General features: G+C 37.8%; 1 protein-coding gene across 8 annotated transcripts in view; it reads left to right on the top strand.

Moving 5' to 3' along the window:
- Positions 1–12,545, top strand: part of PARD3 (par-3 family cell polarity regulator) — a gene marked incomplete at both ends in the record, with an annotated part of 453,991 nt that overhangs the window by 49,388 nt on the left and 392,058 nt on the right. For all 8 annotated transcript variants that reach the window (XM_080340305.1, XM_080340306.1, XM_080340304.1 and 5 more), the window contains one exon: positions 3,155–3,256. In XM_080340305.1, coding sequence (XP_080196431.1) covers positions 3,155–3,256 — 102 coding nt within the window. The remainder of the gene's footprint in view (positions 1–3,154; positions 3,257–12,545) is intronic.

Here is a 12,545-nt window from a genome sequence, read left to right as displayed (position 1 = left end):
TCTGTTCGCTAGCGGCTGTGGAGAAATACAGCTTGAGCAAGCTGTGAATGCAGATACCTTTGTAACGTCAGTGTAGTAATACCTGAATTCAAATCGGTGTTAAGTGTGGTCCATTTTCTTTTGTATTTAGCAAACAGCGCATATGAGCCGACTCCCGTACAACATACGTCCAGTGTAGACTGAACAGAGGTGCTTCCATGTTGTTTGGTTGGTTAATACGTAGAATTAGTTGTTAAAGTTTGGAACCAGCAAGAGCTGGATTTTGTTAACTTGGTAAAATTACTAGCTTCAACGTATGGTGGGGCTTTTAAAGTTGTTGTTTTTCCTGTGGTGTAACTAATCTCTACAGAATGTGAGTCCTCCCCTCCCGCCCAGGCCTCTCTTCCCTCCCAGGCCTCCCCCACCACATCCTTGATTTATGTAAAACCTGCAATAGAGTAAAAGAGCCTCAAGAGAAGGACTGCTCTGTGAAGACTGGAGAGGACTTTAATGAAAAGTTTCTTGTTATTTCGTATTTACTTACCAAATCCTGCCAGAGTAAATTCTTGCCAAACTAGTTTTCTATATTTCTTGTCTAGTCTTGCTAACGTATTGTTTTGTATCAAGACCTTGTCTGACAGGAAAAACGACCAGAGCAGTTTGGGCTATGGCACAACGAATAGGTGATGCAGGAAAAATGAAGTCTATCTAAAACTTCTTATGCAATATTGAGAAACTTTTAAAGGAACTAATTAGCAAAAGTGATGCAGCTTATATACCAAAGCTATTTTTAATGTAGATTGTACATGCTGAAATAGCACAATAGTGCTTCAGAAGTGGGCGTTTCTACTATTGATTTTGTAATTGTACGTTTTTTCTTACAGTTGCCTTGGAGGTGGGAAATAGTTGTGGTGTGAAGGAAAAAGATAAGGATGCGAGAATATAGAAGTCGTAGTTTCAGTTTGGGTGCTCTTTGTGTTGGTGAATGTAGTCAAGTCACTGAGCTAGTATTGCGATTATCGGTTTCCATTCTTCAGTAAGTAGATTAAGTGATGCAAACAAAAATGATGAAGTGTGTCATGTATGAGGGACCAGATTCTCTTAAAGCCTGAACTAGTTACTCCACTTCTGGTTTTGCAGTGAAGCCTGGCTTGTGGTTCAATTCTGACTTGGCTTTGAGATGGAGGGGCTAGTAGAGGAAACCTGAATCAAGTCCTTTGGGAGTGTGAGACCTTCCTGGCTACCAGTGGCAGAGATTCTTGTAATGGGCTGGAGGGGAGGAAGGATCCTCTTTCATTTGAGAGCAGAGTTTACAAAGGCACCTCTTCAGTGGGCTTCCTTTTAGAACCTGTTTATTAAGGATCTTTGAAGGATTTCTGGTTTACACAGGAGGCCTTTTCCAGCCCTGCCTATAACTGTTAGTGGAGTATTGAAACTTAACCAAGAATTTTTCCTAGTATTTGCATTATGGACCTTTTCACAGAGTAAATTTCTGAAGTATGTATGCATGACAATATCAATAACTTAGTACTGTTTTTAATTTGTCCTGAATTTTTACTTAAAAAAAAAGGATGCTGTATTATCCCTATAATTTGCTACAACAGTAACTGCAGTTTGAGGAAAAACCATATACTAGGAAAATCAGTTAATTATGTAAAAAATACTTGCTTAGAAGAAATGTGAGGTAAAGATATTTAATACTTAAAGAAATTAGTGAAAAAAATCTGTAATTTAATTTCTAAAATGACTAGGCTAATGACTGCAAAATATAATTCTGAATCTGATCATCTGATAACGATGATTTACAGCAGTATTTAAGGGAGATGTACTTATACAATCAAAGAAGTATGTTTCATGGCTATCAGATTTCTCCAAAATCTTTGACCTATGCATATATATATCACGGACAAATAAACAGAATTCTAGGATATTAAAACTAAAATGAATATGCCGTGATGTTCTTTCGTGCAGCATACTGTCCAAGATTTCATGCAGCATGTCCTCCCAAGATTTAAAAACACATTTGGATTTAGAGGAGTTCTGGTGCTCCCATTTCATGTCATGTTCCATTCTTCAAGAAATGAAACTAGTTTCAAGTTCTTTAAGGCTGGAGTTTTTTTGGACTTCTAGACACTGATACCTGACAAGGTGTGGATGCCAGTTGCTATTTTTAGGAAGTCAGGCACTTTGCAAGATGTTGCAAGTTCGAAGGGCCTCGAATTAGTCACTTTGTGCAGTTGTTCCTGCTCAGTGAAAAGCAAGGAAGCTCTTTTGCACTTGACAACAGCCCGGGGCATTGGCAGCCTTATGGGGGAATATTTGAGAAGCAAGAAAAGGCTATGTATCATGTTCAGGTTGTGTGTTTATAGTACAACTTTCCTCTGTTAGGAAACAAACCTTTTAAGAACAGCACATTGAGTACTAAACAGCGCTCAGCTCATGTAGCAGTGCATAGAAGACACTTTGTGGATGCAACCTTATTCTGGCAGTTACGGTTTCCTTTTGTATCAAAAGTAATAGTGCAGACTATAAAGCCAGTCCTCCCAGTTACTGGGAGACACATGTATACTCACAAAACCACACACACACATATATATGCATATATATGCCGGTATACATGTGTCTGTCTGTATGTGTATATGTATGTTTTTTAAATTAAAATGTGGAAAGTGTTCTTTGTGTATGATTTAGATATCCCATCTACCAACTCTACCAAAGCACAGGTGGAAAGCCCTTTGAGATAATTTAGGTATTGGTTTATACCCTTTATAGCTGTCGTATAAAAAACCCCACTTCACAGCTGTCCTGTAATGTTTTGTGCCTGTTGACCACTCTCAGAGATAATTTATATTGAGTACGATGTGTTTTCCTTTTACATAGTTCATATATTCAGTAACACTGGGAATGCTGTTCCCCTACATGTCAGTGATGGGACTGTGACTCATGCAGAGCTGATAAAAGTGGGGAGAGTATGTATATAATGTAGGGTGATTGTGAAAAAAAGACTTTGTCTTTACATCGCAATTTAGATTTATTTACAGGAATATGACCTAAATGGATGCTTTAATGTCAAGCATTTGTAGGGCTGCAATGTGAACTATATGGTGGAATAACTTTTTTCCATTGGTATGTGGTATCTGATATTATTATTTTCTTCCCTTCTCCTTGTATGCAGGATCCAAACTACTGGATACAAGTGCATCGGCTGGAGCACGGGGATGGTGGGATCTTAGATCTTGATGACATTCTTTGTGATGTAGCTGATGACAAAGACCGTGTAAGTACAAATAGCTACGAAAGCAGCTCAGTGCGTGCTGCATGTCGGCATATCAGTGTTCTGTGTTTCCTGCATGTGTCCAAAGTGGGAATCAATAGAAAGGTTTTTGTTTGTTTGTTTTTTAATATAGTTTGCTTGACAAATATGAGAAGTCTGTTACTGTTATGCTTTTCAAAAAGTACACGAAGTCTTGTATTGGAATCATGGGGTTTGCATCCTTTTTGGTTCTTTAAAAGTTGGTGTCTGCAAGAATAAAAAAACCTCATACAGTGGAACAATAATGCAAAAAACCTGAATCTGTAAGTTAAGATTTTAGCTTTATGATTCCACTTGAATAAGTGAAAAATACATGTTGTTTTTAAACTGCGGAGGGTTGGTAGATTGTTTTTAAAAAGGCTTTTTGGGAGGAACTGCTGGTTACACAGAACTTGAGAAAATAATTATACACTGCTGTGTCTTGAGTCCTTGAGATTTAGATCCCAGTCAGCTAAGAAGCTTTTTGGTCATTGGCAGTTTTTTTGAGGTTATAGATACTTGTCTCTTTGAATTACATGTTCGAAAAGGGTAAGGTAAGAAACATTGTGGAAAACTCTAAAGTCGTATGTAAATATACCACTTTTCTCTGCAAAGCCACATGTGTTTGCTGAAGTTCTTGAGAGCTTTTGAGCCTGACACAGACTGCAGTCTGGAAATGTGTTTCAGAGCCCCATTCCCTTCACAGACAGGCTCCTTAATTGCCTCTGTTGGAAGCAACAGGCACTCTGAAGGCTCCTTGAAAACTGGCCAAATGATGACTCCTAGGCTAATTTTTCAGATATAAATACTTTGCCTGCAGTTATTTCTTGTGACAAAATTTAACTGACATGGTTATCTCAACTGGGACTTTGTAAAGAAAAAGTATGTTTAGGAGTCTTGGGACATGGAGACTCGTCTCCGTCTGAAATGTTGGGATTACTCAAGCTGTATAGAGTAACAGTGCTGAGTTTTCAGGAATTTCTTTCGTAAAAATAGTGCCCAGCTAAGATTTCACGAAAAGCTAATTAAAACTTCTAGTTAGTTATCTCATCTTGAAGTGCTCAGCTGCATGATTAGCTTAGCTTTTGCTTACACCTCAAGAAGGCTCTTGCAAGTTGTCACTATATATATCTATATATTTAAACTTGAATCATCCACTTAGCTCCTCACATGACTCCTCTCTTCAGAAGAAGTTTGAATTCTGGTGACTTCAAGACCTCATTCTTCGGCTGTCACCTTGGCTCGCCGCCTTCAAGTGGGGTAATTCCTCACAGTGAAACTCTGTGGGTGTTTTTGTGTGTGTGACTAATGGAAGAAAAACTCTGACTGCAACTGAAACAGGCAATGTCATTATTACCATATTGTTTTTGTGTACAGATGGACAAGATACCTAGTAATTAATAGTATTTATTTCTGCCTTTGCCAAGCTCATATCCTCTGATTGTTTGAATGTGGCACATGTCTACTGATACCACTCATCAGTTAAACTTCCTTTTTTTGAAGGACCTTGTGTCATTGATTAGGAAGGTGCAATATAAACATGTACTGTGCTTTACTGCTTTATATCCTTGAATTAGTCATTCTCACTCGACCTTCACGTTTGACTCTTTTCAACCATTTCAGTCATTAGTCACTGTTTTTCAGTTTCCTGTCTTACATTTTCCAGCTGACCTTCCTGGTTCCCTGTAGTTTTGGATTGTTAACTTTGCATCTGATTCTTCATCCATAGCAAGTGTATCAGCTGGTTCTGCGTTAGCAGAACCTGAGAAGATCTCATTAACACACGGCTCTGAATGTATCTCCAGCTAGTGATATTTTTTATATATACACTTGCACATAACCTGTTAAAAAGCATGTGAATGGATGATGTCTAAACATGTCGTTAAATTATTAATGAGATCTGTAGGATGACTTAGGCTCAAAATTCAACATTAGCCTTTCTTTTTTTTGATTGGGACAAAAGTATCTAAGGTATTGCAAAACTGAACACTTTATATCTTTGTGTTCATTTTCACAAGGGAATTTTTTACATTCTTGAAGACAAGTTTGTGCTATTCAGTATCATCTGTACTTTTGAAAATCAGTTCGCTCTTGTGGTTCCTTAGATGTCAGGATCATTCCCACACTGGTAGATGTAATCTTTGTCTTTTTTATGTTGCTTTTATGCCATAATTATTGTACAGTGTCATATAAGCACAATACAGAATGTGAAGCAGCTTGTCCTCTTGACAAATTTCTGGCTCTATATAGTCAACTATAGCAGTAAAATAAAACTCTAAGTAATGTGAAGAATATATTTACTCCTATTCCACTGTCTCCATGGTGAAAATGTTCTATCCTATAACAAATACAAAGACCCTTGGAGACAGCAGCTGTTCTGAATGGAACAAGAGAAGTGTCTTTGTGATGGCGTCCTTCACATTAAAATGCAGCATGGTAGGATGACTTTATTTAGCTTCTTTAGTTCCTGTATTTTGGTATTCTCTTGTCACTTACTAAACCAGAATGGATGAATAAGACTTAACCAGTTGCTCTCTGGAATAATTTGTGATGTCCAATGTTGTTCTGCCTTAAAAAAAAAGGAGAAAAACATGAAACAAACTACATGACAAAATTGTTTTTACAAAGCTGTTTGTTCCTTTCTGAAAGAGCTTTTCTTAAGCTCCTTAACGTAGTTCATTGAGAAAGTGCATAATGCGTTCAGACTTAGCTGGTATGCAACTTTGACATTCTTATTACACAATATCACTACATATGAAGTTGCCGATGAAAACTTAGTTAATGCAGTTGCTGTCGTAACAGTATCAAAACAAAAATTTAAAAATGCTCATTTGGATAATTTTTTTGAACACTTTTTTGTGTTTGAAGTACAAATTTTGTCAAGAAAATATAGTTTTCAATATAAATATATAAATGTTTTTTATGTTTATTTCTCTCTCTGTATACATGAATACAAATAGATTGTCTTGTCTTTGTTTTGTTTGAAAAATATTTGGGTACAGGAAACAAGAATCTGTTTTCAACTAGCGGCATCCATTCCAGTCTGAAGTAGGGGCATGTTTGGTACTGTTTGAGGAGACTCCTTGGAAGGCTTGGGCAGATGAATATCCTATATCTCTTTTCCAGCAATAAAGGAGAAAGAACTCCTTTTAACTTGCTTTTAGACAACTGCATAACCTGTTTTTGGTATTTTAAAAATACACATTTCTTGTGCATTTAGTGATTTGAACAATATTTCAAAGACACCTTAGCAAACTGAGTTGTTTAGATTTCTTTTACTTGTAGAAGTAGCCCTTCATTACAAGGCTCTTAAAAAACATATGTCAGCTTGACAAGTTTCCAGCTCGATGATAACATACTTGATGACCTCAGTTCTGTTCTTAGTAGGTAGACATTCTCAACAGCAAAAATACCTCAAGCAACTGAACAAAAACCCACCAACCCAGCCATCCTTAAGCATGGTTTCTCCTCATAGGCTGAATCACGCAGACACTTCAGTGATCTTCATACTTTGGGTGTAATGTGAAAGTTCTTATTCAGGGATTCCACAGGCCTTTCTTTATCCGTGGAAAAAAATATTTAGGAGACTGTTGTGTAATCTCCCTTTTTAAAAGTACATCTATGAATGTAACTTACTCCCAGTTGATTTCCCACTGAAATAGTCACTTGTATTTTGCACAGTGTAAAAACTATTTCATATGCAATTTTATGTAATTTTTTCCTGCATAGTAATGCTCAGGCTGTTGCTCAGTTAAAAGCTTTGGAGATCAAAATGTCTGTGTTTTGTGTAGCTACATTTCTGAAAAATTAGAGGTTTTCCTTCCCAGGAGAACAACAAGGATCTGCCATTAACAGCCACTGGTTTTGGTGAGCAGTTGGGCAGATAGAGCTAGTCTGAAGCAATGTAGAATATGAACCTAATGGCAACTATTCATAAATCCATTTGCCCAAATGTATTAGGTTTTAGGTAGCCTTGGATTAGCAACCTGTAAAGATAAAAGTATCAGCATCTTATAATTTCCTTCATCACTGTCCTAACAAATTCAACACTAGTTCTCAAAAATAACCACTGTATTTTTGTGTATGCTTAGAGTCACAGCCTGGGATTTGTTCTTTAACCTAAGGAATGAGCTTCCTTTTGGACTTACCATTTTCAAATGTTCAGTCAGCTCTTCGCTCTGCATAAATCATACTTGCACTCACTGAATGCAGAGATAAAAAAATGGAGGAATATGGTTTGGTATTGTCTGGAGCGAAGTTTCATGCTTCCCACAGTGTTTAGTGCATGTGGTGGTTGTATTGGCCCGGGTCACTGATCCCGGCAATGTTGGTGCTCACTGCTCGTTAGACATACGTTGAACCTTCTAGAAAAGATGCACAAGAAGTTGCTGTTTTGCGTGGAATACTGTTGGTGAGAATAGGATGGGGATTAATTTCATAGCTCTGTGCTGAAGTGGAGTTTGTAATGGTGATCTAGAGTTAACTGTGTTAAGTGATCAAAGTACTGCTGAAAAAAATCAATCGCACTTCATTTGCATCCACTTTGAGACCTACAGAGACTCTATTAATATCATTATGAATTTAATGCCTCCTTCCTTCTGGTGTGATGGGAGAGTCTTTGAGCAGCTTCTTCATGTTAGGAGCTTTTCCCAGTGTAGTGGAAAGGAAATGAACTTTTGGTTTTTGTGTTAAACATATGGTCAATTCTAAATAATACTGTTGTTTTGTTTACTTCCTCTTGGAAAGCGCTGTTGAGTTAGAGAGGCATGTGATACATAAAATGTGGGTTTGGAAAGGATGACTGTATTTTGTTTGTAACAAATGTGAACTTGAAACCAACACAAAAATAAGTCTATTTTGAGCAAATACGTTATGATGTTAAGGTTAAAGGCTGGCTAGGGACTGGAGAGCTGTGATTACAATATCTCGCTGCTACTCATTTTTGTTCTGTCACTCTTATTTTTAGGGGCAGTTATGCAAGAACCCCATTCTATCGTAAATTCTGGGTAGACCAGTGACAACGTGATGCTGGTAGAAAGAACAAGATTCTGGTAACCCCCTGTCTGTTTGTTCTCTCCAAACATTCAAGAGCCTTTGAACTTGATGAAAGTTGCACAGATAAACTTGTGTTATCTTTAGATTTCCATCAGTTCATCATCAGAACACTCGAAGTAGTGTTGTTTGTTCTAAATTTGGGTGTCTGTGCCTCATTTAAGCAAATTTACAGCTGAATTTACATGTGAATTCTCTTTGACTCTGCGACTTAAGAATTTAGCTCTAAACCCACGAACAGAGAAGAACAACAACTTTTTGTTTTACTTCTGAAGTTCGTTTCTGCCATTAGCGGATTAAAAACCTGGAGTGAATGACAGAACATCTAGGTCCGGTGCAGGAAATCTGACAGCAAAACCTAAAGATGCCAAAAAATCTCTCAAAAATATGATTCTTAGTATTTACAATACCGTGATTGTTATGCCCTTCTTCCTTTTTTTCCTCAAAACTTTTCCATCAAATAAATTTCAACTACTGCCATGATTATCTCTGCTACAATGTGCAGCTTCTCTCTCCTTGTTCTATGACTGCTTTCCCTGTATCCCAGGAAAACAGGATGACCTTGAAACAGTTTGTTGTTACTCATAAGTGACTTGGCAAAACGCATTTTGAGCATAAGGCATTCTTTTCTTGTAACAGCTTAAAATAACTACTTGAACCACTGAGCTTGGGAAAGTATTGATACTGGGAAAGAAACCCTTTGTATAACAATTCTGTTAAAAAATTCAAAAGCTTCAGTTTAACAGTGAGCTCCTGATATCATCTAGTATTCTGCAGTGGTTGCTTTTATTTTAATTACTTTTTTTTAGAGGTTGACAATTTGATATTAACCCAAGTTCTGACAAATTGGTAAAAACAGAGTGTGTGTTTTATCCAGGTTTTCTTGCATTAACACTTTTAACTCATTTTTGCCGTGGTGGCCACATGATTTTCAGATCTGTATTGCTGATGGATTTAAAGCAGAAAATCAAAGTTTTTATGTAGTCTTTATTCCCAGGTTCTATTTAATGAAGAAATATTTGGAAATAACATAGTCTAAATAGAAATGTTATCTTCTGTCAAATAATGGAATTAAAATGCTTGTAGTACTTCTAATAAACTAAGTTTTAACTTCACAGTGTTTATGGATGAGAGTAAAACCCGTAGAAGAGAGGAAATACCAGGCAGACAATATTAGTATTGAAACGTGAATTTTCCAGTCACTAAGGCATATTAGATGTAACTAAATGTTGTCTCCCTCTTAGTTTTTCATCTCTTTCAGCATTTTATCCGAATTATTAATTTCATGATCATTTACTTTTTCCTTGCTCTGTGAAGACCGCATTTCCATTAATTATTTGTTGTTTATTTTTTGGGAACTGCAATATCCTAATTATTTTTCTGTATTACTGAAGTATGCGTATCAATGCACTAAGAGTTTACAGGTAGGAGTGACATTTGTAAATATATAAATTAATTTCCATGGAGATTTGAAGAGCTGCAGGTAAATCTGACTTCTGAAGATGGAATCATTTGGTGAAAAGTGTTCTCTGAGGAAGAGCAGGCTCATGGATGAAGATGATATAGTGGGGAAGACCAGGCCAGTGTTGTGAAGAAAGTCACACCTCACAAACCTTCCCATATTCTCAGCAGAAAGTGCAGCCCCAAACCCCACAAACTTGCCATGGGATAAGGAAGAGTCTTATGGATACATAACTGATCAGAAGATGGAAAATAGAGCATGAATTACTTAATATATTTGCAATTGTTCTGAAAAAAGGGAAGGGGGTTTTGAATACTGGAGTGACAAATTCCATTATTGTGTGTGTAACCAAATGTTGGTGGTACGTGCTGGTTATGAAGGGTTGCAGAAGCACCCTGTGATTCAGAGGGAGTAGACAACACGGTGGATGAAAGATCATTTTGGCAAACAGGATGTGCTTTCAGAGAGAGATTCCTTTACCTGAATGTACAAAATCGTGACTTCTGAGCTAGCTCTTACATTTGGGAAAATGTTTTTGGTTTTGTAATAGACCTGTGGAAACATGAGCTTACATGGCAAGGCACCACTCTGTGAGACATGTTTATAAATATATAAAGGGTGAGTGCCACAAGGATGGGGCCAGGCTCTTCTCGGTGGCAAACAATGATAGGACAAGGGGTAATGGGATCAAGCTGGAACACAAGAGGTGCCACTTAAATTTGAGAAAAAACTTCTTCTCAGTAAGGGAACAGACAGTGGAACAGGCTGCCCAGGGGGGTTGTGGAGTCTCCCTCTCTGGAGACATTCAAAACCCGCCTGGACATGTTCCTGTGCGACCTCACCTGGGCGTTCCTGCTCCAGCAGGGGGATTGGACTGGATGATCTTTTGAGGTCCCTTCCAATCCCAAACATACTGTGATACTGTGATACATCGTAAGGTCTAAGAATCCTTCTAGCAGCTTGCCCCTGTGCCTGCCTCTCCCCCACGCTGTCATCCCTGTCCTGCCACTCACCTTGTGCAGGCCCCAGCACTTTGGACTCCATCTCTTGGTGGATTTAGTCACTAAAATGGGAGAAGACTCCCCCTTGCAAAAATAGCTGAATATTTTTCTGCTCTTTCATGAGCGTTGACAGTTGACCGAAGGATCTGGCAAGCTGAGGAGGAGCAGCAGAGGACTTCACTGCTGGAAATGGCTGAGCTGTGAAGGAAGAAGTACGATGAGGGAGGGTGGGAACAGGAGCGGACTGAGAGCCTCCCCTTCAGCGCAGCAAGGCTGCGGGGGCCGTGCCAGGGCGGCCCCTGTGCCAAAGCAAGGAGCACAGAAGGGAACGGGTGATGGGATGTTGCTGCTGGACTTGCTGGTGGTGAGTCTTCTGCTGCCTGCAGCCACAAAGCAAGCAACCAAAAAAGATTTTGTAGAAATAGGAAAAGCACAGAGCAAATGCCAGCATTGATTCCAGGTATAGATTAAAGGTTTCTCTTCCAGCAGTGTCTAAATGGACCAGGACTCTCAGCCTCGAAAAGAGGATGGGAGAAGCAAATGGTAGATGACTGTAGAATCAGAGGTGACATTGAGGAATTGTTCTTTGTCCTTGTCAGTGCAAGATCTGGGGGCATCAAATGAAACTAGAGTTTTCATTAGCAAAGGAAATATTACTTTTTGATTTGATTTTTGAGTGCTGCAGATTCTCATAGTTAGGGGAACTGTGAATAAAAATAATCCAGACCTTTTCCTGTATCTTCAGAGATTTAAATGATCTCTATCCCTTTTCATTTCCTTTGTAATTTACTTTCATTCGGAAATCCATCATTCTTGTTACTTTTCTTGCACTTCTTTTAGGTCTAAGGTGTTTTTTTATTCAGTTAAATGATCAGGATTGTACCTGGTATTTGATACAAGATCAGGTGTATTCAAATGGATTTTTAAAGTTTATGTATGCCTTTGTCAGTCTTAATTGCTAATAGTTATTTTTGTGCAAATAAGCATGATTAGAATATGTTGTAAGAGGAGCTATCTGCAAAAGGCTTACAGACTTGCCTTGACCTTAATTTTTGTGATATATTAGAATACCTGTGATTTTTATAAAATGCTGCAGATGCTTCAAAAAGTTTTGGAGGACATATTTTTTCTTCAGATGTCATGGCTTAAAAGCATGCATAATGCTGAATTATTTGCTTATTTTTACTCTTCAAAAAGATGATGCTTGTGAATCATGGGAACTGGTAATTTAAGGAGGGTCTTTTTGTGAGAGAGTCCCTTTAAGCTTTGGTAAAAACCACAGAGTGTTGAAATGATGATGATCTCACAATGTCTAATGTTAATAACACTGAGGATCAATATGTGGCTGTGGATGATGACTGCTACAGAATTATAAACCTCTCAAAATTAAGAGACATTTTGTACTAAATATATTTAGTCATGGATTTTTTCTATGTCCTGTAATAAGTACAGATTCATCGTTTAGATGTAGTCGTAGCTAATATGAAGCAGTGCTTTCTAATTCTTCATAGTGTAAATCTGCACAGAAATCTGCAGTGACTTTAGAATTAGGCCATTATGGCTAATAAATGCTTGATATTCTGATATCTTTTCATTAATTTTAGCAATATCACTTTGTCCTAGAGGTATATTATTCATCCTACAACAAAGGAAGAAATTGCAGAAAAGGTTGGTTATGGGAATTCATTAACACTACCCTCTTACTCCTTGATATCAGCAGGTCTTAAAAGAAATGCTGTTCCAACTTCACAGATATTTC

The sequence above is a fragment of the Nesoenas mayeri genome, assembly GCF_963082525.1.
Source record: "Nesoenas mayeri genome assembly, chromosome: 2".
NCBI lineage: Eukaryota > Metazoa > Chordata > Aves > Columbiformes > Columbidae > Nesoenas > Nesoenas mayeri.
The sequence above is the reverse complement of the archived record's forward strand: the minus strand, read 5'-3'. Positions and strand labels throughout refer to the sequence as shown.